General features: G+C 42.1%; 1 protein-coding gene across 3 annotated transcripts; it reads right to left on the bottom strand.

Annotated features, from left to right (window-relative positions):
- Nucleotides 1–933: 933 nt before the first annotated feature.
- On the bottom strand, nucleotides 934–24,077 carry slc43a3b (solute carrier family 43 member 3b). Of its 3 annotated transcripts, none has more exons than XM_061788145.1 (13): nucleotides 23,848–24,072; nucleotides 15,341–15,572; nucleotides 15,139–15,268; nucleotides 13,930–13,976; nucleotides 13,758–13,834; nucleotides 11,462–11,554; nucleotides 11,221–11,360; nucleotides 10,990–11,081; nucleotides 9,616–9,759; nucleotides 7,692–7,799; nucleotides 5,443–5,629; nucleotides 1,751–1,874; nucleotides 934–1,662 (listed from the first exon to the last, which is right to left on the bottom strand). In XM_061788145.1, the coding sequence occupies exons 2-13, from the start codon at nucleotides 15,525–15,527 to the stop codon at nucleotides 1,555–1,557; spliced, it is 1,437 nt and encodes a 478-aa protein (XP_061644129.1). In that variant the 5' UTR covers nucleotides 15,528–15,572; nucleotides 23,848–24,072; the 3' UTR covers nucleotides 934–1,554. The 3 variants fall into 3 exon arrangements, 2 of the variants coding, with proteins under 2 accessions (XP_061644129.1, XP_061644128.1); XM_061788144.1 differs by having other exon boundaries at nucleotides 10,990–11,093; nucleotides 23,848–24,070; XR_009790538.1 differs by lacking the exon at nucleotides 934–1,662 and adding an exon at nucleotides 4,535–4,647 and having other exon boundaries at nucleotides 10,990–11,093; nucleotides 23,848–24,077.
- Nucleotides 24,078–24,979: the final 902 nt, after the last annotated feature.

Here is a 24,979-nt window from a genome sequence, read left to right as displayed (position 1 = left end):
TTTGTCTGCACTACGCTAGCACCATTGTGCGTGTCGGTTTGCGCCTGGACTTCAGAAGTCATATTTAAAGATACAAAATCAGCTACCACAATTTGTCTCAGGTTTAGAATTCACACATTACATATGCTAAATTTATCTATTTGCATATACTCCTCCCAGAATGCTCAAAATGAAACGTGCTGCACACTTATACATAATATTTTGTATCAGCCTTTAAAAATTGTTGTTGATTCAATTTGTGGTTTTTTTGTGTTTGCCATTATTGTGTATCATGTTGTGTATGTCAGGCATGCAGTAGGTCGAGGAGGGCAAGACCAAAGATTTTTGCTCCTTTTTGTATTTGTAATGTAATAGCGTTGCAACAATAAAACAATCAATTTGAATCTGCAATATGGTCAATTTGGCAGACGCCATACTGGGTGTGCCCGGTTAGTTGATCAGCGTCCACATAAGAATTGGACTAGCAATCAAATTTGAACCCGTTTTTTTGCATGCACATACCTTTAGTTAATCAGGCCTTGTCTATTCTTGAGTTTAGCTTTCAACAGTTACTAAACTGTATGGCAGTTGTCAACATTTTCTATGACCTGCGCCCTGAAAACTTAAAAGGCCTATCTTCTTCTTTCTTGGCTATATTATATACCGGTGTCATCCCAATGACTTGCTTAGAGGACGGTCTCATTGTTTTAAGCTTTCAACTCATAGGCACAAATGGAAAATTCCACACGATGTCTTGCTCTTCCAATTGGCTTTTTAATGTCTAGTACGACCAATTTAACATTGACATTTGTCTGTGATGTTGATAGCTTCATTGGTGTGATAGTGTTTGGATATTCACTACTCAAACACAAATGTCATGAGAAGAAATCATTTGAAAATTTGGCAGTCATAAAGTTCAGTTGTGGTCACAGCACATGAATCAACAAAGACACGTTGTAGGTAAGATATTTCCCTTTATATTCTTTTGAATGCCATCACAATTAATGTCAGATAAATGTCAATGAGCACCTGAGGTTTTTCTGTTTGTTTGTTGACTGACTACTGTGAGCAGTAGGTGGCAGAACTGTGAGTTAACTGCTCATTGTGTCTGCAACTGGCATGTTGATGCAGTCAATTAATTCATACTTCATACTGTAGACATCTTTGTTCATAGGATTTTTGTTCAGATGGTATCACCTCACCGAAGCGCTTCTGTTTAAAACAGAAGCCTGAGTTACATTTTCTGGCAACTAAATTTCCATAATATTGCCAAATATGTCAAGAATTCAGTCACCATACCTTACTACATTTCTTCCAGTTAAAAACAATGTATAGACAAAGTTAACATAAGGAGGCCAACACCTGTGATACATGATAAATGTATTCATAAAACAAAAATGTTAGTATACACAGCAGCTATGGTGTTCATGACAGCACACAAAAAACATAGCAAAAATTATAACAATTTTGAATCATTTAAAAAATAAACAAGCACCAACAGCATTGATGTTACTGTCATTGCGTCAATGTCATTACTAATGTTGAGCAAATCTTCAGCGTCTCTGTTTACTGCTATTAAAGGTGGGTCTTTTCACGCTGTGATGCAAGACTTCGACAGTGCAAAAAGACGGACAGAGGGTGGATGAAGGCAAGCAGGATGACCACCGTCAGAGCGATGTTCACCTGAAGACACATGGACATGAAACTCTTTGAAGGAATTTCTCAAGGCAGTTATTAAAGATTTTGAATCATCAAGTGATTATATACTCACATATAAAGGATCTCCATGCAGGACCGACTTTACCAAAGCAAAGCAGACATACTGCAGCAAAGAAAAGACTGCCGAAACAGCCATGATGAGGCCATACAGCTTCCCAAAGTGGCACGATGGGAAACTACAAGCACAACAAGTCACAACACAAAAGTTTAACATTATAGTGAATCTTATGAAAACACAGTGCACGCACACCAGAAGGAACCACACAATCGCGATGAATTATTCATGATGCACAAACTTCAATTCTTTACATTCTATTTAATTATGTTGTTACTATATGTTCGATAATAAACAATATTGCCTGTGAATATTCTCATTCATCCAAGTCATTTCATTCTCAGGGCATTGAATCGATCGCAACTGGACTGTTCTGGTTGTCTTAGAGGACGTTTCAACAGTGCACTTTATCGGCTCCTGTATATCCACAGGAGACCATTCCCTGGGATTTACAGAATGTTCTGAATGCCACGAAGAGCTATCGCGGGCGATCTCCCATAACGGACCCGACACATTTTGTTGGGAATGACAAAACGTCTTGTAGTGTGACATTATCCCGGACCAACGACTTGGCCCTACGATAGCCCTATGATGCCAAAATGAAAAGTCTAGCATGTTTGATTTTTTGGGATATCTTCTGTGTAGCGTGACATATCAACAACAACTTTCTGACAGCACACCTTGATGTCGACCAGTAGGATTGTGTATCGTGACCAGCGCATCGTCTCCCGTGCTCACCGTTGTCAGCATTCTTGGTCGTCATTATCAAGATTTATTCACGTGCATAAACCAATGTTTACCAAAGCTTTAGAGCATGATTTGACAGAACGGCGGCACGTTTACATGCAAATGTTAGATGTTAAATGTTTATATTCTGGAGGGGGGGAAGACAGAGAGGAGTGAGAGAGGCCATTCTTGAATCTTCTGGTTGATAATCTGCTGAAGCTCATGGTCATCTCTTTTGCTGGTGCATCCACAGTTTGTCCTTCCACTAGACTTTCCATTGATATGCTTGGACACAGCACTCTGTGAACAGCCAGCCTCCTTAGCTATGAACCTTTGTGGCTTACCCATCCTATGGAGGGTATCAATGATGGTCTTCTGGCCAGTTGTATGCATATTGAAGCCACCCATCCATTTTCTGTGCCGCTTATCCTCACAAGGGTCGCAAGAATGCTGGAGCCTATCCCAGCTATCTTCGGGCGAGACGCGGGGTACACCCTGAACCGATCACCAGTCAATCGCAGGGCACATATAAACAAACAACCACTCACACTCACATTCACACCTGCGGGCAATTTAGAGTCTTCAAACAACCTACCATGCATGTTTTGGGGATGTGGGAGGAAACCGGAGTACCGGGAGAAAACCCACACAGACATTGGGAGAACATGCAAACTCCACACAGGTGTCGCCGGGATTTGAACCTCAGTCCTCAGAACTGTGAGGCAGATGTGCTAACCAGTCGTCCACCATGCCGCCCACCTACGGGAGGAGGAGGAGAGGCGGACCGTAAAGCCCGCGCCGCGTCCGTCCGGGGCTGGCTGGAGGCCCCCTGTGGGTTAACGGCAGACGCTGGTAGGGGGCGGCTAACGCCGACCGGGCGGCGGACACCAGAGGAGGATTGCTGTGCGAAGGGAGACAGGGCGTCTCCATATTGAACCCAACTGAGACAATTGGGGCGGCACGGTGGCCGACTGGTTAGAGCGTCAGCCTCACAGTTCTGAGGTGCGGGGTTCAATCCCCGTCCCCGCCTGTGTGGAGTTTGCATGTTCTCCCCGTGCCTGCGTGGGTTTTCTCCGGGCACTCCGGTTTCCTCCCACATCCCAAAAACATGCATTAATTGGAGACTCTAAATTGCCCGTAGGCATGACTGTGAGCGCGAATGGTTGTTTGTTTGTATGTGCCCTACGATTGGCTGGCAACCAGTTCAGGGTGTACCCCGCCACCTGCCCGATGACAGCTGGGATAGGCTCCAGCACGCCCGCGACCCTAGTGAGGAGAAGCGGCTCAGAAAATGGATGGATGGATGGAGACAATTGGACCAAACTGAAGCAATTAAATGACACCTGCGGAAACCTGTGCAGGTGCTTTGAGTTTAGGAGATGAATAGTGTGCGACACTCAGTTTAAAACATTTATAGCCTGCAAAATTTGGGCTGATTTCTTCACAGTATTCTAATATTTTGAATTCCTGATTTCGTGGGATTTATGAGCTGGAAGCCCAAATTATGTAACAATAAACAAATAAATACTTGAAATTGTTTAAATTGTGGCCCCTGAATCTATAATCTATGAAGGTTTAAGTTTTTGAATGGAATGATGTAAAACAATAAGCTTTTCCATGATATTCATTATTTTTTGGAAAGGGTCGAGATATATATATATATATATATATATATATACATCCATCCATCCATTTTCTGAGCCACTTCTCCTCACTAGGGTCGCGGGCGTGCTGGAGCCTATCATCAGGCAGGAGGCGGGGTACACCCTGAACTGGTTGCCAGCCAATCGTAGGGCACATACAAACAAACAACCATTCGCGCTCACATTCACACCTACGGGCAATTTAGAGTTGTCAGTTAACCTACCATGCATGTCTTTGGGATGTGGGAGGAAACCGGAGTTACCGGAGAAAACCCACACAGGCACGGGGAGAACATCCAAACTCCACACAGGCGGGGCCGGGGATTGAACCCAATATATATATATATATATATGTAATGTTTGTTGTATTTCCATTGATGTAGTTAAACATTGTGTGACACTTGCGACATACCGTTGTACTTTTGTCTACGATACGCTTGCCATCTGGGACATATCCATCCATCCATTTTCTGTACCGCTTATCCTCACTAGGGTCGCGGGGGTGCTGGAGCCTATCCCGGCTAACTGCAGGCGAGAGGCAGGGTACACCCTGAACTGGTCGCCAGCCAATCGCAATCTGGGACATACTTAACACTAAAACCAAAGTAGTTCCAAAGGGTAGATTTGAAGGATGGTGGAGGATTTTCAATAGCAGGAGAGTCTATAGAACTAGCCGTATTGCAACAACCTGTTAGCTTCAGTCTAAAACTAAAAAACAATACGGGTGCCAATATTTTTAATCAGAACTGTATAGCGGAATCTTAATATGAACTCTAAAGTGTAGAGGTATCTAATAGAGGGAGGCCAGAATAGGAGTTGTATGCTCGCTCTTACGTGTTCCAGTTCAGAGGCGAATGACAGCATTTTTAACCAACTGGAGACGTTCGGGGTAAGACTGGCTCACTCCAAAGTTCAGCGCATTACAGTAATGAAGCTGAGATGTGATGAAGGCATATGTTACTGTTTCAAAGTGCTGCTGTGTAAGAAAAGACAGCTGCCTGAGGTGAAAAAGCTGGTGTATATGGCATATAAATTCCTCTCAGAATAAAATTGTGCAGCACCATTTTTTGTTTGCTTCTCTGTCTGCATGATAGTTAGTAGGCTTTCTGGTTCACACGGAATGAATAAGACTGTAAGGATAGTGTTCTTAGGTTGGAGGAGAGAGCCATTGTGTCTCAAAATGAAAAACGAAACGAATGTGCCAAACCTGCTCAATATATAAACAAATGGTAATCAAAACAATACCTATCACTGAGCTTTCCCACTTAGCAGAGGTATTAAAGGAGATACTGGCGAACCTTTATGTGCAAGTTTACTTACGCCACACTGAGGAATGCTGCATTGCCACCGTACAGGAAGGAGCGATTGAGCACTTGCATTATGAAGGTAAAGTACTGAAGTGGTAGGAGTGGCGTAGCAGCACAAATTGAGAACACCAATGCCATAAGTGATGTTAGGAAGAGAGAAAGAACTGAGGAATTCAGGTCTGCCTCTTGTTCACTCATACCTACACACAAAAACAAACAAAAAACAAACTAATTACCATTTCATTGACAAGCTACCAGCACACCTCAGCATTAACGCAATACAAATAGTTTTCATTTTGTTCAGAATCAGTTCGACTTTACATGGCAAAATCATGCTTGCAAGAGGAACGTGAATAGATTCTATTAGATATCCTTTATTCAATTTAATGATTTTAAACCCCTGCTGTTTCCCTTTTTACTACTGTGTACTATATTTACTGTTAGTTAGGATTAACATGATGATCATGTGCGCCAGTGCTTCGTGACTAGCGTACACTCTATGATTACCGCCGTTGTTAACATTCTTGGTCGTCATTGTCAACATTTATTCACGTGCATAAACCGATGTTTACCGAAGCTTTAGAGCATGATTTGACAGAACGCTGGCATGTTTACATGCAAATGTTAGTGCTAGCACTAGCTTGCTAAGCTACATAACGTTTTGTTGCCTGCTTGCGAGCCGTATCATATTAAAAGTACGGGAACATATCTCTCGCTCTTCTTGAATGGATAGCCCAAAACATTATTTCCCGAGCACCCAGTCACACCGCACCTTTTTTATTTTTGTTCTTTTTTTCCCAACATTGCCACACTGGTCCACAGTCTGACAACAACTTGTTGTAGCCATTGTAACGGGTATATCCAGTTGCGGTCAAAAGTGACACGTGACCCGGCAGTGTTTGATTTGACAAGATAAAGCCCAGAGATCGTAAAAGACGGGATACGGCGGTATCAGAATACATGTCATGGAGTGTTGCCACTGTCTGCAAATGTAAGCATTTTTATGTCATTATGAGTGAGTTTGATAAGTGGTTATCTTATGACTACACACTTGATTATTCTGTTGATTATGTAAAAATGGTCTAAACAAACGACCATTTTTATCATGCAAGTCGTCTTGCCTATATTCCGGCATCAGACTTAGTGTCTGAAGCCTTCTTTTTGTTTTTGTTTTTACACAGATGTAGTAAAATTGCAAACCCAAGCTGTAACAGAAAACTGTTGCATGCATCTGCTTTCACCTAATAGATTTTTTCACCCTGACATCACACGCACGTCCGGGACGCAATAGCTCCGAGTGTACAGGTTTGTTTACCACAAGTAAACAAACTTTTCTGTCACTTGACCAAGGCCAATCAATTTAGAAAACAGGGGAAATGGCTTGAATCATGTTTTAAATATTTTCCACCGCTGCAGCTTGAATGTGCGAAGTGTCAGTCGAAAAGCTGTTGCATGAGGTAAATTTCTTGGTAAATTAATTCAAAAAACAGACTTGGTGGAAATTCAGACATAGTTAACATGAACGTTGAGGGGACTGGCTAACTAATTGACTTTTCTGACGCTCAGATTAACGGCACAGATGTGCTCTTTTGACTAGCGCATTGTCGAGCTACTGTAGTGTTAGCTGGCAGGCAAGATGAGATGCCTGTAAATATTCTCATTCATCCAGGTCATTTGAAAAAATACTTGTTCAAATTTATTTTTGCGGAACATACAGTAAGGCGGACCAGACGGGAACGCCCAAAGGGCTGGATGTGGCCCGCGGGCCGTAAAATGCCCAGGTCTGTGATCGGATGTATAAAATACTTGCTTTCAACAAAACAGGGTGGAAGAAATGAGTTTCAGGTGTCAAACTTAACATCCCTGTCCTCTCTTCCAGGCATTCCCTTATACATAGTTGCTGTACCGCCTCTGTTACGGCTCTATTACAAGATTTTTCTTTTCTTTTCTTTTTTTGCTTGTTGCGGGTTAATAATTTGACTCCTCTGAAACAGAACATATTTTTAATCGCTTCTGAAATGGCTTATCCAGCTGTATTACTTATCCAAAACATATAAATCACTGTGTTCCCATTATATATTTGCTAAGTTCAAACCAGGTGATCACTTCTTTTTTGGCCTGACAGTGTATTTGTTCAGTGGGTTCTACTTTGACCCACGATAAAGGTTCCACTGAGTCAGGTCTCTCTACTGTTTTTTCCATTGGTTAATTTTCAATTTCTTCCTGGTGATGATATAGTCGAATGTGCTTGTGGCTCATTACCTTCCGCCCGGGGTTTGCGCTTGTTTCTGTCCATGATGAGGCCATTCCAGGGAGCACACAACACCCCGCACAGTTGGGTGAAGGCAAATGCGTTGATGTACTGGCTCACTACCAACACACAGAGAAAGTTTTATATTCCTCTATTTAATTTACAGCCTCAATTCCAATGAAGTTGAGACGTTGTGTTAAACATAAATAAAAACAGAATACAATGATTTGCAAATCATGTTCGACCTATATTTAATTGCATTCAATACAAAGACAAGACATTTAATGTTCAAACTGACAAACTTTATTGTTTTTAGCAAATAATCATTAACTTTATGGCTGCAACACGTTCCAAAAAAGCTGGGACAGGGTCATGTTTACCACTGTGTTACATCACCTTTTCTTTTAACAACATTCAATAAAGGTTTGGGAACTGAGGACACTAATTGTTGAAGCTTTGTAGGTGGAATTCTTTCCCATTCTTGCTTGATGTACAGCTACAGCTGTTCAACAGTCCGGGGTCTCCGTTGTCGTATTTTACGCTTCATAATGCGCCACACATTTTCAATGGGATACAGGTCTGGACTGCAAGCAGGCCAGTCTAGTACCCGCACTCTTTTACTACGAAGCCACGCTGTTGTAACACGTGCAGAATGTGGTTTGGCATTGTCTTTCTGAAATAAGCAGGGGCTTGAAAAAGACGTTGCTTGGATGGCAGCATATGTTTCTCCAAAACCTGTATGTACCTTTCAGCATTAATGGTGCCTTCACAGATGTATAAGTTACCCATGCCACTGGCACAAACACAGCTCCATACCATCACAGATGCTGGCTTTTGAACTTTGCGTCCATAACAGTCCAGATGGTTCTATTCCTCTTTGGCCCGGAGGACACAACGTCCACTATTTCCAAAAACAATTTGAAATGTGGACTCGTCGGACCACAGAACACTTTTCCACTTTGCATCAGTCCATCTTTGATGAGCTCGGGCCCAGAGAAGCCAGCAGCGTTTCTGGGTGTTGTTGATAAATGGCTTTTGCTTTGCATAACAGAGTTTCAAGTTGTACTTACGGATGTAGCGCCGAACTGTATCTCTCGACATTTGTTTTCTGAATTGTTCCTGAGCCCATGGGGTGATATTCTTTACACATTGATGTTGGTTTTTGATGCAGTGCCGCCTGAGGAATCGAAGGTCACGGGCATTCAATGTTGGTTTTTGGCCTTGCCGCTTACATGCAGTGATTTCTCCAGATTCTCTGAACCTTTTGATGATATTATGGACCGTAGATGATAAAATCCCTAAATTCCTTGCAATTGTATGTTGAGGAAGATTGTCCTTAAACTGTTTGACTATTTTCTCACGCACTTGTTCATAAAGAGGTGAACCTCGCCCCATCTTTGTTTGTGAATGACTGAGCAATTCAGGGAAGCTCCTTTTATACCCAATCATGGCACCCACCTGTTCCCAATTAGCCTGTTCACCTGTGGGATGTTCCAAACAAGTGTTTGATGAGCATTCTTCAACTTTCTCAGTCTTTTTTGCTACCTGCCACAACGTCCCAACTTCAGCCATAAATTCTACGTTTAATGATTATTTGCTAAAAACAATCAAGTTTATCAGTTTGAACATTACATATCTTGTCTTTGTAGTGTATTCAATGAAAAATAGGTTGAACATGATTTCCAAATCATTGTATTCTGTTTTTATTTATGTTTAACACAACGTGCCAACTTCATTGGAATTGGGGTTGTATGATTAGATGAGATTACTGCCACCCTCATAGTGCCAGTTTATAGAATATGTCTTTCTGTGACAATTACCAAATCAACAACAACTATCAGTGAGATTAAGATCCATGGAGGCATGTTTGCAAGACACATTACAGTTGCATTCCACTGTAATATTTGAAGGAGACATGATGAATTGTGATCTTACCGAGTGAAGGCTCCCCATCTGTTAGCTTCTGCAGCGTGGAGTTGAGGGTGCCAATGAAAAGATAGTGTCTCAATTGGATCACCGACAACCAGATTATGTGCCATATGAATAATCTGGACAGAACACACTCGCGTAAAGTTTTCTCTGTGTGAGACAAGAGATTGCAGAGATTTGGAAATCATTAGTTCACTAAAACTGCATCACAAAGCCTTTCAACAGACCTTCAGTTGTTTTTTTTAAAGGTTCGATCTTCCATCCATCCATTTTCTTTTACCGCTTATCCTCACGCAGGTAGCGGGCGTGCTGAAGCCTATCCCAGCTATCTCCGGGCGGGAGGCGGGGTACACCCTGAACCGCTCGCCAGCCAATCGGAGGGCACATATAAACAAACAACCATCCGCACTCACATCCACACCTACGGGCAATTTTAGAGTCTTCAATTAACCAACCATGCATGTTTTTGAGATGTGGGAGGAAACCGGAGAGCCCGGAGAAAACCCACACAGGCATTGGGAGAACATGCAAACTCCACACAGGATTTGAACCCCGGTCCTCAGAACTGTGAGGCAGATGTGCTAACCAGTCGTCCACCGTGCCGCCTAGGTTCGATCTTATACATATAAATTACTGTACAATTATTTCACAATTCTTCAGTGAAACATGCATAAAGTGTCAAAGTTGACCACAAAATATGGCAGCTGGATTAATTTATTGATTTAAAAAAAAAAACTTTTTTTAACACTAAATTAATCAATTTGGTGGCTTTCTTTCGACTGTTCTATAGCACAATACGATATGTACAAATATATGGACACATATGGGCCCGTTTCATATAATTTGATCAATAACGGTAATGACAATTTCAAAAGAAAAACAAATTACAATTCAGGCTATGGCTAAATGTATCCCATGCTGCAATGGCCACGCTTAAAGTCCCACTTTCAAAAAGTTATTGATGATTTAAGGTGCAACCAAACAGATAAAAAAAATGTCTTGCAAATTTGACACATCACAGAAAGGAGTCTTGTTAACAAGCCGGACAATGAATGAATGGATACAAAAATGGCAAAGTATGTGAAATCGGGTTTCATAATGGTCAAGGATTGAGTCATTCTTTCATCTTCTAGATGCTGTCAAAGTCCCGCCTCCACGGAACTTTCAGCTGCCTATCCAAGACGTGCCTCTTTTCACGGCTCCACATAAGCGGGGAGAGAAGTGGCCGCCGACGGCTGCACCTCGGCGGCCACAGCCTGCCGAATTCCCCTCCCCCCCATTTAATGTATTTATCGCAGACATTAAATGTGAAGAATAGGTGACAAGTGATGTGTCTGCTATCTGGGTGAGAAAAGTGAGAATTTTCAGTTGCAGACTGACCTTGTTTTGCAGGTGCCTCGCTTGCAAGCTGCTCTGTCTTTGTGGTCTCATGTGAGCTGGCGTTCATAGACCGCTTGGCAGCATATAATTTGCTGCAGGAGAACCTGAGGTCAGAATACAGCTTCAGACGGACATACATTTACTCTAATTTATTTGTAATTGTTGAGAATAAATAGCCATTTTGCAGATACAGTACATAAGCATAACATGACACATCATTCATGTTCATACCCGTATGAGTAGTGATCCGGCAGTGGGTATGGAATGAAGGTTCTGGGAAACAGGAAGACTGTCCTGAGCACGTGAATGATGCTACAGAAAGACAGGAATAGGAAACAGGCACGGAGAGAGATGCCAGACTCGTATACCAACTGTACAGGACAAAGGAAAGATCCACATCAGTGTTATTTATTTAGGCATAGATAAATGATGTCATTTGGCGAATGAGGGTAAATTTTACGCAGAGACTCACCTTGATGACGAAGAAGAGTGCTGAGGACGAGTCAAAGGCCCCATTGTAGAGAGTGATGACGGTTGAACGACGGCCCCCGAAAAGGTTTCCCACCTTCAGGAGGAGGAGATTTTATCACAAGGTGGTCTATGTGACTTGACTGCTGGCACTGTTTGGTTTGGTTTTATATGATCAGGGATACATGTTCCAAAGAAATGGTTAGTTACACTGGTGCCTTATTTCTAAGGCAGGGGTGTCAAACTTAGTTTAGGCAACATAGCAGTTATCGGTGCCCTCGGTAACCCCTCTCACCTATGCCCCACATTGGTGAAAGGATGCAGAGAGATGTGCGGTTAGTTCTTTCTGTTTGGGCCTCAGGTGGCCTTTTTTTTTTTTTATGAGGTCATTTGGTCTCATAGGCCCCCGTCCTCTTTCTCGTTTAGAAAATGTCTGAAGTGGAGCAACATTGTTTTCTTGAGTTGAACTGGCCAAGCTGTATGTACAATATGTAGCAGTATTAGGACCACACTGAAAACAAAACAAAAAAAGACTATGATATTAAAGTTGTCATGATATAAGAATAACATTGTATAGTTTGAAGACATTTCTGTTATATTTTTTAGAGTCACATACTTTTACGAGGGTAAGTGAAGGAAGGATATCAGTGGAGACGGACGGCCTTCGTAAAGATGAGCAATTTCCCTCCTCAAGTTCTACTTTATTGTAGTATTTTTATAGGAACAGTGACAATGATAGTTAATAATTAATAAAGTCTACTTATTGCGGACTACTTCATGAGCACGGTGACTCATGTCGGAGGTTGTCCACAGCGACGGCCAAATCCGTGCGGTTCTTTGTCTGCAACAGACACAAATGTTTACGCACGTTCTAACAATAATGTTGCTGTGCCAAAGTACTAGTTCAGTCTTTATCCTTGTAAGATTACAACTTAAATCTCGCAGTGCAATTTGTTTGTTTCTTTTTAGGGTGGCCCTAATACTCCTTTCCGTATGTGAGAATATGTGAGAGAATATTTCTTTTTAAACATAAAAGAGACACTGGGATTTTTTGGGTGGGAGTTTTTTCTCCATGGGCTCATGAGCTGTAGGCAAAAGGAGGCCTGCAGTTAATTAAAGTCCGCTGTGGGAAGATGTTTTGTTGGAGTGTAGTATATTGCAATAGTGCCGAAGTCAGAGTTCCTTTGAGAGGGCCAAATGTTTGGAGATCTGTATTCAAGCCAACCATCTTTTCTTTGTAGTTCTACATCAAAGGACTTCCTTCAACCATTTGTACGTTTATTAGGGTTTTCCTTCTCCGCCCAGACAGTAACATGTCTTGGGTTCACAACAGGCGTCCCTGTCTGCAAAGAGGACTGTTTTGCATCTTATAAGATAAGGGTACCGGGTGTGAGCTTAGCTAGACTGTGAGGCGCCCAACGTGGGTGTGGTTCCAAATATGGTCATGAGGAACATGCATCTTCCGGGTGCACCCAGGGAGGGGCTAATTCCACGCCCAGAGAATTAAACCTTGATCAACTGAGATCCAGGGGTTTTTCGGGGGCTTTTTTGTTGTTCTGGCTATGTAAGCAGCTGTTATGACACTAAGGCTTGTTCAATAAATCGAATTAGCCCAAATGCCAAGTGTCTCGAAGTCTTCATTCATTCCTGCCCAACGGAAGCCGCAGTTCTCCCGGGTAACCTAGGAACCACAGGCGAAAAAATCCACCCAAGGGGCAAAATAAAACATTGTTGAAAAACACTAAGAAAAAGACATGGTGATACCTGAAAATTGTGCTACTTCTGACTTTTTAAATGCTTTAATGTGCTTGAAAGCAGTGATTCTCAGGTGTGCCGCAGGAAATGGTCCAATGTCACTTTATTGGTCGGAAAATGTAATTTATCTTCTACAAATAATGCATTTTTGTTCAACTGCTGTATGTATGCCAGTGACATATAGGGCCAGGCAGAACAATTACATGCTCTTCCACTAGATCGCAGAAGGTATAATTAACCTGTGTATCCCCTTATTGCCATTCATACAACAAAATAATAGCTTTGTGTTCAGCTAAACAAGCTCAAATTTCACACAAGTCAATTTGGGAGTAAATTGAGGCGAGATAATAATTATTTCACTATGCATATACTTTATGTGACCTTTCTTTGGGTGGTATGCCGTGAGATTTTCTAATGTCAAATATGTGCTTTGGCTTCATAAAGTTTGGGAAACATTACTTTAAACACACCCTCCCAGATGAGAGCTAGAATAAAGGTAGATACAAAAAGAAGAATGCAAAGACAGAATAGCGTTAATGACGTACCTGCATGTTGGTGATGAGCAACATGATACCGCCCACAGCTATGAAGGAGAGTGCTGGGAAAAGCAGGAGGGATAGACCTGATGGTAAAAAGACAAATAAATGAACATCCTCACCTACTTGAAAAAGACAAAACAAACAAACAAAAAAACCTTTTTTTTTTTTTTTTTTTAACCTGAATTTGAGAAGGTCACCATCAAGGTACCCACAGTGTGAAAAGCTCTGAAATAAATCACCACAAAAAAGACTTTAGAATTGCTGCACTTCACAAAATTACATACACATCTTAGAAACAACACAGGAAGACATTTAGAGACTGTTAACACATACAATTTATGGAGAAATACTTGAACAGTGTCTTTCAAGATTAGGACTTTGTACACCACCGCAATGGGGTTGAAAGAGAATAACCATACGTCATAGAATTGTGGACATTTATGGACCTTCAGCTCTAATTAAAGAGATTTCACAAAAAAATTGGCACCCCATTCAGCGATTATAACCATTTTATTCAGAGCATCACCATTTTCAGGTGCTTTCAGAATTTGTTGTCTAATCACTGGTGGCTCTAACTATATTTCCATACTTGCTTCTTGGCTTGGTTACCCATGGGTCTTTTGTTTGGGTTTAATTTCCTAGTCTTGTGCCATCCTAAGAATTACGTGCAGTAGATCCCTTCAACTACCAAGCAGAGTAGAGAGCTGAGAAAAGCCCTTTGCATTCCTTGGCGCTGTATTTAACTTCTGCCCTGTGTTAGTGGAAACACATGGACATTCCTCTAGCCAGTTTATTTTTTGTTGATTTTGATCATTCTGGAGCAATAGTTCTGCTTTTATATTACAAAATAGTTACAGCACACTGTAAGCCAAACATGCATTTTTCTCATATTTCAAACTCTCAATGTATTTATCGTTCTCACATCAGTTATTTTCTTTGATTGCTTTGATTTACAGATACCTTTCCTCCATTAAAAAAAAGCTGTTTTAGTGTCAGGCTTTTGAATGTTCCTTGCATTTCCTGTTAGGTGTCAATGGAGACGAGCGTTCCTTATGAAAGCTACTCTGACTTGCTTCCCATCCTGCCTTTTTCCTTCGTGTTCATACAATGATCATGCAAAGTGAATGCATTTGCAAAGAAAAAAAAATCACCACATCTCCCAAAGTAATGTGGGGGAATGTGTGAACCGGAAATTGAACTTTAGGCCATAAGCGTAAAGCGTGACGTCGCCAGAAGAACACCACATGGTTGTGGGAGCATTATGCTTGGGGTTCAAGGTAGGTCATTTTAACTTAACTTTGATTGATAGCTGAAGCTGATGAGGAATTTCACTGTTTGGCATAACAATGACCGAAAGCATACATTTAATGTGTCAAGGTGCACTTACATTCCCAAGAGCCGAGCCACCGTGGTGCCAAAGTGGTCGAAAATAAAACCACTTGCCACTGTGATGAAATTATTCATGAAGGATGCAATGGTGAAGACCAGAGAGAACTGCTCATCCTGTCCACTGCAATCTGAGAGAGTCAAAGTTAAAACCGATGTTGCACTTTTTTTCTGATTAAAGGAGTTGAGAACAGCAAACTGACCTAAGACCTGCGAACCATTGGTTCCTGTGGCGTTGACACACAGATAGTTGAAGTAACCATCCGTCTTGAGGACAAAAACAAGTGAAGCCCACCCAAATATAATGCCTGCAAAACATAAACACTCCACCAGGCCTGTGATGAAGGTGAGGCCTTGTCGCACCCCCAAACGATTGTGACAGTCCGGCATGGTCCCAGCTTAGGTCACGCACACCAATGGAGTCTGTGCACACACCTGACAAAAATAACAAAACAAAATAAGTGGTGGGAAGTAATAAAGGACAAATACTTGATTTTTCAGGTATCTACACTTGTATTTTTCTGATGACTTTTTACTTTTACTCCAGACAAAACAGATATTTGTACTTTGTACTCCTTGTTTTGCCAAAATGGGGTTGTCACTTTTTCAGCCTTTGTGGACGAGTCCTCATAAAGAAGATGTAAATAGAGAGAGGTAAAGTCAACCACAGTGGAGATCTTGATTGATTGATTGATTGAGATCCTGGGGACTCCTAAGCAGAGATGCCAGTAACGCGTCACAAACGCGTTACTCAAAAAATCCGCCATTTTGAGTAACGAGCGAAGTAACGCGTTACTTTGCCCGGGAAAGTAGTCAGACTACAGTTACTTCAAACCATCAGTAATTACTTTTGCATTATCAATGTCTCTCACTAAATACTACAACCCCAATTCCAATGAAGTTGGGACGTTGTGTTAAACATAAATAAAAACAGAATACAATGATTTGCAAATCATGTTCAACCTATATTTAATTGAATACACTACAAAAACATGATATTTAATGTTCAAAGAGATACATTTTATTGTTTTTAGAAAATAATCATTTACTTAGAATTTTATGGCTGCAACACGTTCCAAAAAAGCTGGGACAGGTAGCAAAAAAGACTGAGAAAGTTGAGGAATGCTCATCAAACACCTGTTTGGAACATCCCACAGGTGAACAGACTAATTGGGAACAGGTGGGTGCCATGATTGGGTATAAAAGGAGCTTCCCTGTATTGCACAGTCATTCACAAGCAAAGATGGGGCGAGGTTCACCTCTTTGTGAACAAGTGCGTGAGAAAATAGTCGAACAGTTTCAGGACGATGTTCCTCAACGTACAATTGTAAGGAATTTAGGGATTTTATCATCTACGGTCCATAATATCATCAAAAGGTTCAGAGAATCTGGAGAAATCACTGCATGTAAGCGGCAAGGCCGAAAACCAACATTGAATGCCCGTGACCTTCGACCCCTAAAGCGGCACTGCATCAAAAACCGACATCAATGTGTAACGGATATCACCACATGGGCTCAGGAACACTTCAGAAAACCAATGTCAGTAAATACAGTTCGGCGCTACATCTGTAAGTGCAACTTGAAACACTACTATGCAAAGCAAAAGCCATTTATCAACAACACCCAGAAACGCCGCCGGCTTCTCTGGGCCCAAGCTCATCTAAGATGGACTGATGAAAAGTGGAAAAGTGTTCTGTGGTCCGACGGGTCCACATTTCAAATAGTTTTTTAATATTTTGGACGTCGTGTCCTCCGGGCCAAAGAGGAAAAGAACCATCCGGACTGTTATGGACGCAAAGTTCAAAAGCCAGCATGTCTGATGGTATGGGGCTGTGTTAGTGCCAATGGCATGGGTAACTTGCACATCTGTGAAGGCACCATTAATGCTGAAAGGTACATACAGGTTTTGGAGAAACATATGCTGTCATCCAAGCAACTACTTTTTCATGGACGCCCCTGCTTTCAGCAAGACAATGCCAAACCACATTCTGTACATGTTTCAACAACGTGGCTTCGTAGTAAAAGAGTGCGGGTACTAGACTGTCCTGCCTGCCGTCCAGACCTGTCTCCCATTGAAAATGTGTGGCGCATTATGAAGCGCAAAATACGACAACGGAGACCCTGGACTGTTGAACAGCTGAAGCTGTACGTCAAGCAAGAATGGGAAAGAATTCCACCTTCTTTCTTCTTCTTCTTCTTTTCCTTTCGGCTTGTCCCGTTAGGGGTCGCCACAGCGCGTCATCCTTTTCCATGAGAGCCTATCTCCTGCATCCTCCTCTCGAACACCAACTGCCATCATGTCTTCCCTCACGACATCCATCAACCTTCTCTTTGGTCTTCCTCTAGCTCTCTTGCCTGGCAGCTCCATCCTCATCATCCTTCTACCAATATACTCACTCTCTCTCCTCTGGACGTGTCCAAACCATTGAAGTCTGCTCTCTCTAACTTTGTCTCCAAAACATCGAACCTTGGCTGTCCCTCTGATGAGCTCATTTCTAATTTTATCCAACCTGGTCACTCCGAGAGCGAACCTCAACATCTTCATTTCCGCCACCTCCAGCTCTGCTTCCTGTTTTCTCTTCAGTGCCACTGTCTCTAATCCATACATCATGGCTGGCCTCACCACTGTTTTATAAACTTTGCCCTTCATCCTAGCAGAGACTCTTCTGTCACATAACACACCTGACACCTTCCTCCACCCGTTCCAACCTGCTTGGACCCGTTTCTTCACTTCCTGACCACACTCACCATTGCTCTGGACGGTTGACCCCAAGTATTTAAAGTCCTCTACCCTTGCCATCTCTTCTCCCTGTAGCCTCATTCTTCCCCCACCACCCCTCTCATTCATGCACATATATTCTGTTTTACTTCGGCTAATCTTCATTCCTCTTCTTTCCAGTGCATGCCTCCATCTTTCTAACTGTTCCTCCAGCTGCTCCCTGCTTTCACTGCAGATCACAATGTTATCTGCAAACATCATGGTCCACGGGGATTCCAGTCTAACCTCATCTGTCAGCCTATCCATCACCACTGCAAAAAGGAAGGGGCTCAGGGCTGATCCCTGATGCAGTCCCACGTCCACCTTAAATTCTTCTGTCACACCGACAGCACACCTCACCGCTGTTCTGCTGCCCTCGTACATGTCCTGTATTATTCTAACATACTTCTCTGCCACTCCAGACTTCCGCATGCAGTACCACAGTTCCTCTCTGGGTACTCTGTCATAGGCTTTCTCTAGATCTACAAAGACACAATGTAGCTCCTTCTGACCTTCTCTGTACTTTTCCATCAACATCCTCAAGGCAAATAATGCATCTGTGGTACTCTTTCTAGGCATGAAACCATACTGTTGCTCGCAAATACTCACTTCTGTCCTGAGTCTAGCCTCCACTACTCTTTCCCATAACTTCATTGTGTGGCTCATCAACTTTATTCCTCTATAGTTGCCACAGCTCTGCACATCACCTTTGTTCTTAAAAATGGGCACCAGTACACTTTTCCTCCATTCCTCAGGCATCTTCTCACGCACTAGAATTCTATTGAACAAGCTGGTCAAAAACTCCACAGCCACCTCTCCTAGATGCTTCCATACCTCCACAGGAATGTCATCAGGACCAACTGCCTTTCCATTTTTCATTCTCTTTAATGCCTTTCTAACTTCCCCCTTACTAATCATTGCCACTTCCTGGTCCACCACACTTGCCTCTTCTACTCTCCCTTCTCTATCATTTTCCTCATTCATCAACTCCTCGAAGTATTCTTTCCATCTACCTAGCACACTGCTGGCACCAGTCAACATATTTCCATCTCTATCCTTAATCACCCTAACCTGCTGCACATCCTTCCCATCTCTATCCCTCTGTCTGGCCAGCCTGTATAGATCCTTTTCTCCTTCTTTAGTGTCCAACCTGCCATACATGTCATCATATGCCTCTTGTTTTGCCATTGCCACCTCTACCTTTGCCCTGTGTCGCATCTCAATGTATTCCTTTCGCCTCTCCTCGGTCCTCTCAGTGTCCCACTTCTTCTTAGCTAACCGTTTTCCTTGTATGATTTCCTGTACTGTGAGGTTCCACCACCAAGTCTCCTTCTCTCCTTTCCTGCCAGAAGATACACCAAGTACTCTCCTGCCTGCTTCTCTGATCACCTTGGCTGCAGTGGTCCAGTCTTCTGGAAGCTCTTCCCGTCCACCGAGAGCCTGTATCACCTCTTCCCGAAAAGCTGCACAACACTCGTCCTGTCTCAGCTTCCACCACATGGTTCTCTTCTCTGCCTTTGTCTTCCTAATTTTCCTCCCCACCACCAGAGTCATCTTACACACCACCATCCTATGCTGTCTAGCCACACTCTCCCCTACCACTACCTTACAGTTGGTAACCTCCTTCAGATTACATCGTCTGCACAAGATGTAATCCACCTGTGTGCTTCTACCTCCGCTCTTGTAGGTCACCCTATGTTCGTGCCTCTTCTGGAAAAAAGTGTTCACTACAGCCATTTGCATCCTTGTTGCAAAGTCTACCACCATCTGTCCCTCCAAGTTCCTTTCCTGGATACCGTACTTACCCATCACTTCTTCATTGCCCTTATTACCTTCACCAACATGTCCATTACAATCTGCACCAATTACGACTCTCTCTCTGTCTGGGATGCTCAGAACTACATCATCTAGCTCCTTCCAGAATTTCTCTTTCACCTCTAGGTCACATCCTACCTGTGGGGCATAGCCACTAATCACATTACACATAACACCCTCAATTTCAAATTTCAGCCTCATCACTCGATCTGATACTCTTTTCACCTCCAAGACATTCTTAGCCAACTCTTCTTTTAAAATAACCCAGACTCCATTTCTCTTCCCATCTACACCATGGTAAAATAATTTAAACCCTCCCCCTAAACTTCTAGCCTTACTGCCTTTCCACCTGGTCTCCTGGACACACAATATATCAACCTTTCTCCTAATCATCATGTCAACCAACTCCCGAGATTTTCCTGTCATAGTCCCAACATTCAAAGTCCCCACATTCAGTTCTAGGCTCTGTGTTTTCCTCTTCTCTTTCTGCCGAAGAACCCGCTTTCCACCTCTTCTTCTTCTTCTTCTTTGACTTCGACTTCGACCCACAGTAGCTGAATTTCCAACAGCGCCCTGCAGGTTGACGGCGCCGGTGGCGGACGTTGTTAACCCGGGCCACGACCGATCCGGTATGGAATTCTTTGGATGAACGCTCATATTTGTTTGGCAAGGTTTTAAGCCGGATGCCCTTCCTGATGCAACCCTCTGCATTTATCCGGGCTTGGGACCGGCCTACAGTTTGCACTGACTTGTGCCCCCCATAGGGCTGCATTGGAAAGAATTCCACCTACAAAGCTTCAACAATTAGTGTCCTCAGTTCCCAAACATTTATTGAATGTTGTTAAAAGAAACGGTGATGTAACACAGTGGTAAACATGACCCTGTCCCAGCTTTTTTGGAACGTGTTGCAGCCATAAAATTCAAAAAGTTAATTATTATTTGCTAAAAACAATAAAGTTCATCAGTTTGAACATTAAATATCTTGTCTTACAAATCATTGTATTCTGTTTTTATTTAACACAACATCCCAACTTCATTGGAATTGGGGTTGTACTTTGTAGTTAGTGATTCGAACAAAGAGCAGTCAGCTGTGCAGCAACATTTAACTGAGACCAAGATCTACTTTGCTACAAGTTGAAGAATGCGATTGGGAAGTGATTGTTTATTACACAATGCACAGTGAAAGTGTAGTACCATAAATGTGCAAAGAAATGGACAATTTCATTGTCGCCACACTATTTATGTTATTTGCCCTAGTAAAAACTGTATTTCATTGTTGTGGCGTACCCTGTCTCTCGCCCGAAGATAGCTGGGATATGCTGTATCACGCCCGAGACCCTAGTGAGGACAAGCGGTACGGAAAATGGATGGACGGACTTTTTTATTTACACATTAAGAATACAGTTTATCTGGCGTGTTAAACGCGCAATGCATTGTGGGTTAATTATTCATACCGAGGGCGCGATCATCAATCAGTCATGGAGGGTAAGGACTGACTCACTGAAGGAATTACAATACTTACCTTGAATAATGTTTACAATGAAAAGTGAGAACTCTCAACTTCGTCTGTGAGCTGGTTGAACGCGCTGAACGGCTGACGTCAAGTAGTAAGAAAACGTTTTCTCGCTCTTCGCATCAAAATTACTGTGGTGGGAGCAATGGTGTGTGTGTGTGTGTGTGTGTGTCACTCACTTTCACGTTTACGCACACGCACGCACACACCCAGTTGCTTTCATTGACCACAATCGGCAGAGAATGGTGTTCTTGTTTTTGCGTTTAGGTACTTACTGTATTGTGTTGGCATGTCAAGTCTGCACTAAGTTGCTGATTTAATGTGGCTTCAACACTAATATTTAAGTTATTGATTCATGTTGATGACATCATCCTGTAAGATGTGCGGCGTACATTACCAATGAGTACGGTTAACAAATGCTTTTTTTGTACTGTGGATATGTGATATTCCTGCCACTTGACAGCTGATGAAAGTAACTAAAAAGTTACTTTTTTTTAACTTAGTTACTTTTAAGCTCAAGTAGTCAGTAAAGTAACTAAGTTACATTTTCAAGGTAACTGTGGCAACATTGCTCATTAGGCAGAGCAGGGACAGCAGTGACATGGAGGAATGTGAACCACCGGGAGATCTACGTCAGGGTGCTCTTCATCGACTTCAACTCAAACTTCAACACAATCATCCCTGACATCCTGGTCAGAAAGCTGTCTGACTTGACTTTACTCCCCACACTTGCCTGCCATTGGATTAAGGACTTCTTTCCAGCAGACCGCAGTAAAATCGTGACACTGCCGCTCTTCTTCTCAGACACTAAGCACTGGCTCCCCAAATGCGTTGAGCCCAATGCTCTTCACACTCTACACCACCGATACCTCCGCCTACGGGTATTAAGTCCTGCAAATGGTGCCTCAGGTAACAAACTGGCGCTGAATACCACAAAGATCATCCCCAACTTCAGGAGGCACAAGGCAGGTCCATCCCCTCTCTTCATCAATGATGATTGCGTGGAGATGGTCCACACCTTCACCTTCCTGGGCCCTGTGATCCCACTGAGCTCCCCTGGTAAGGAAACACCTCGGTCCCCATCAGGAGGGCACAGGAGCGGCTGCGCTTCCTAAGGGTGCTCAGGAAAAACAGGATCTGCTAGAAGTTGCTCAAGAACTTCTACTGCTTGACCATTAAGAGCCTTCTGACATACTGCATCACAATGTGGTAGGTTAATGCAGAACAAAAGAGGCCACAAAGAGTGGTCAAGACAGCGAGGAGGATCATCGACCGCCCACTCCCTTCCCTGAAGGACATCTACACATCCAGTTGCCACAGAAGAACTGAGGCAATCACAGGTGGCAACACCCACCCTGCCCACCATCACTTTAACCTGTTGCCATGTGGCAGCAGCTCCTGGTCCATTAGGACCAGAATGAAGAAACTCAGCTTCCATCACTGCATTGACTCCCTCAAAATGATACCAGCACTCATTCTGTATTGCTGCTACTTTGTGCATTCAGACAGCCATGACTCCGCTACTACTGCACACATAACACGCCTGCCATTGTTCACAGAGGAACCTTGGTTTTCATATTCCCATGTTTTTATAAGATTTTGTTTTCAACCATTTTTTTAACTGAAATTTAGTCCCAGTTTTTGTACATCCACTGATTTTATGTATGGTTGAAAATAGTCTGTACCATCAAACTCACTGGAATCAAGTGCCCACACAAAGCATCTCATGTACAGGTGCAACTTTTTGTTTTCTTTTTGGGCTTAGGAACACGTCGTCAGGCTGCGTTGCATCATGGACATATCAGCCATTTTGATGCTGCTGTTTTTTTGTTTACTATTCAGGCATGCCCTATCTGAGTGCTTCTTCTGCTTTTCTGTTAACTTTATATTTTGTCTGCTGAATTCAAGTAAATGTCATTTTGATAAAGAATTCAAGAAAGAAAGCGGAGCAAAGTAAGAAAATGTCAGAATCCCCTTCTAAACAATAACCTATCATTCTCTAGCTCCCCTTCTCACCATTTTCCATGTGCCATCAAGAGTCTTCTATAAAGATAAAAGTGATGTTTCCTATTCATTTATCCATTTCATTAGTCATTTACAATTGTTTCACATTGGTTTCTGTATGTTAAACTATACAGTAGTTATTCTCTGTGAAATTTATTTTTTATTAATATTTTTAGGTGTCTGGAACAAATTCATTAGATTTACATTATTTCCAAAGGGAAATATTTCTTTGTTTTTTGTACAATTTGGTTTTATTCAGACTTTGGCAACGGATGTGTCACAAAAGATTTTTTATTCAACGCCCCAACTTAATTGGAATTGGGGTTTCTTTTCTATTCGATTCTATTCTATTCTATTCTCTTCTATTCTATTGTGTCCTATTCTATTCTAGTCTCGGGTGACTGGTAACCTATCCCAGAAATTAATTGAGAGGCAAGGCAAAATCTGGACTGGTCACCAGTCAATCACAGGGACGTAACAAAACACACACCAACTAATTTTCTATCATTGTCCACAAATTCCAGAGGAAATATAGCTGATTCGGTTCACTATCCTCTGAAAAAAATGCATTCATTTTGACAGAAAATTTCAAGTTAATTAAAGAAAAGTCCAATACAGACCTTTGACGCTCACTTTTCTGCCTCATATAGATCTCACAGGTCACATCTCCATATGCTCTAAAAGAGCCAGTTCCTTTTAAATAGTCCAGCTCCTCGTTCCTCTTGCATTTTGGTTTCCTCTCTCTCCTCTGTTCTCAATCCCTTTCTTCAGTGCCTAGAGATGACCATCTCAAAAAAAATAAAAAGGCTCCACATTTCTACAGCAGCTATGATGAAAGCGCTGCAATTGCTACACTTGTTCCGTCAGTCTAAAGGTCATGTGACTACAGCAACAGAAAAAAAAAAAAATGGCGAGGCCTGATTGGAAACAGACACTAAGCATTCTTTAACAAAGTCATCATCTTGTCTACTGCCCCACAGAACTGAAAAAGTTGACCTTTAAATTTGGGGCTAATTGGTTGACATGAACAGAGAGTAAACTCAATTTCACCTTTTATACCCAAATTTGAGGCTCACTGGGATTCTCTAAGAAGTCAAAAATAAATGTTCAACATTCAACCACTAAAATATTGTTTTTCTACTCAGGAATGCAAGTAAATAACTATAATTTGATATCTTACTCAAGAAATGGTAATGTGCTGACTATATTTTTATTTTTGTATAAATACTGGTATATTAACCATTACAGAAACAATGATTTTGGTAATTAACAATGCTGTGATTTCGAGAAGCTGTGGTTTCGACATTACCTTGTAGGGTGAGCAAAACAAATAAAAAATACTAAAAGTAGTGTTTATTTGTTCAGACACTAGGTTTCAATTAGGTTTCACATTGGTCATGTGTTGTTTGTATTTGTATTCATTTTGTTATTTTTAGCAATTTTAAAATTTATTTTAGGACTTCATTTATTTTACTTTTTAAGGAATTCTCATAGGCCTACTCTAGTTTATTTTTAACTTTGCAATTTAGTTCATATCATATGTTGCCATCCTGCAGAATAGTGTCAAAAGAAATCATGATTTATTGTTAGGTCTAGACGTCTGTCACGGGTGGTGATTGTATGATGTTTGACTCGACCCAAAAGCAGAGGGAGGCGGAGGAATGGTTAATTTGATAATAGCTCAGGGTAAGTGCCTCCAAGGCATGATGGTGGCCCGTCGGGACAGGGAATGTGCAGGAAGCGGTGGCGTGA

Source organism: Phyllopteryx taeniolatus, chromosome 10 (genome assembly GCF_024500385.1).
Source record: "Phyllopteryx taeniolatus isolate TA_2022b chromosome 10, UOR_Ptae_1.2, whole genome shotgun sequence".
NCBI lineage: Eukaryota > Metazoa > Chordata > Actinopteri > Syngnathiformes > Syngnathidae > Phyllopteryx > Phyllopteryx taeniolatus.
This window is presented reverse-complemented; position numbering and strand designations above follow the sequence as displayed.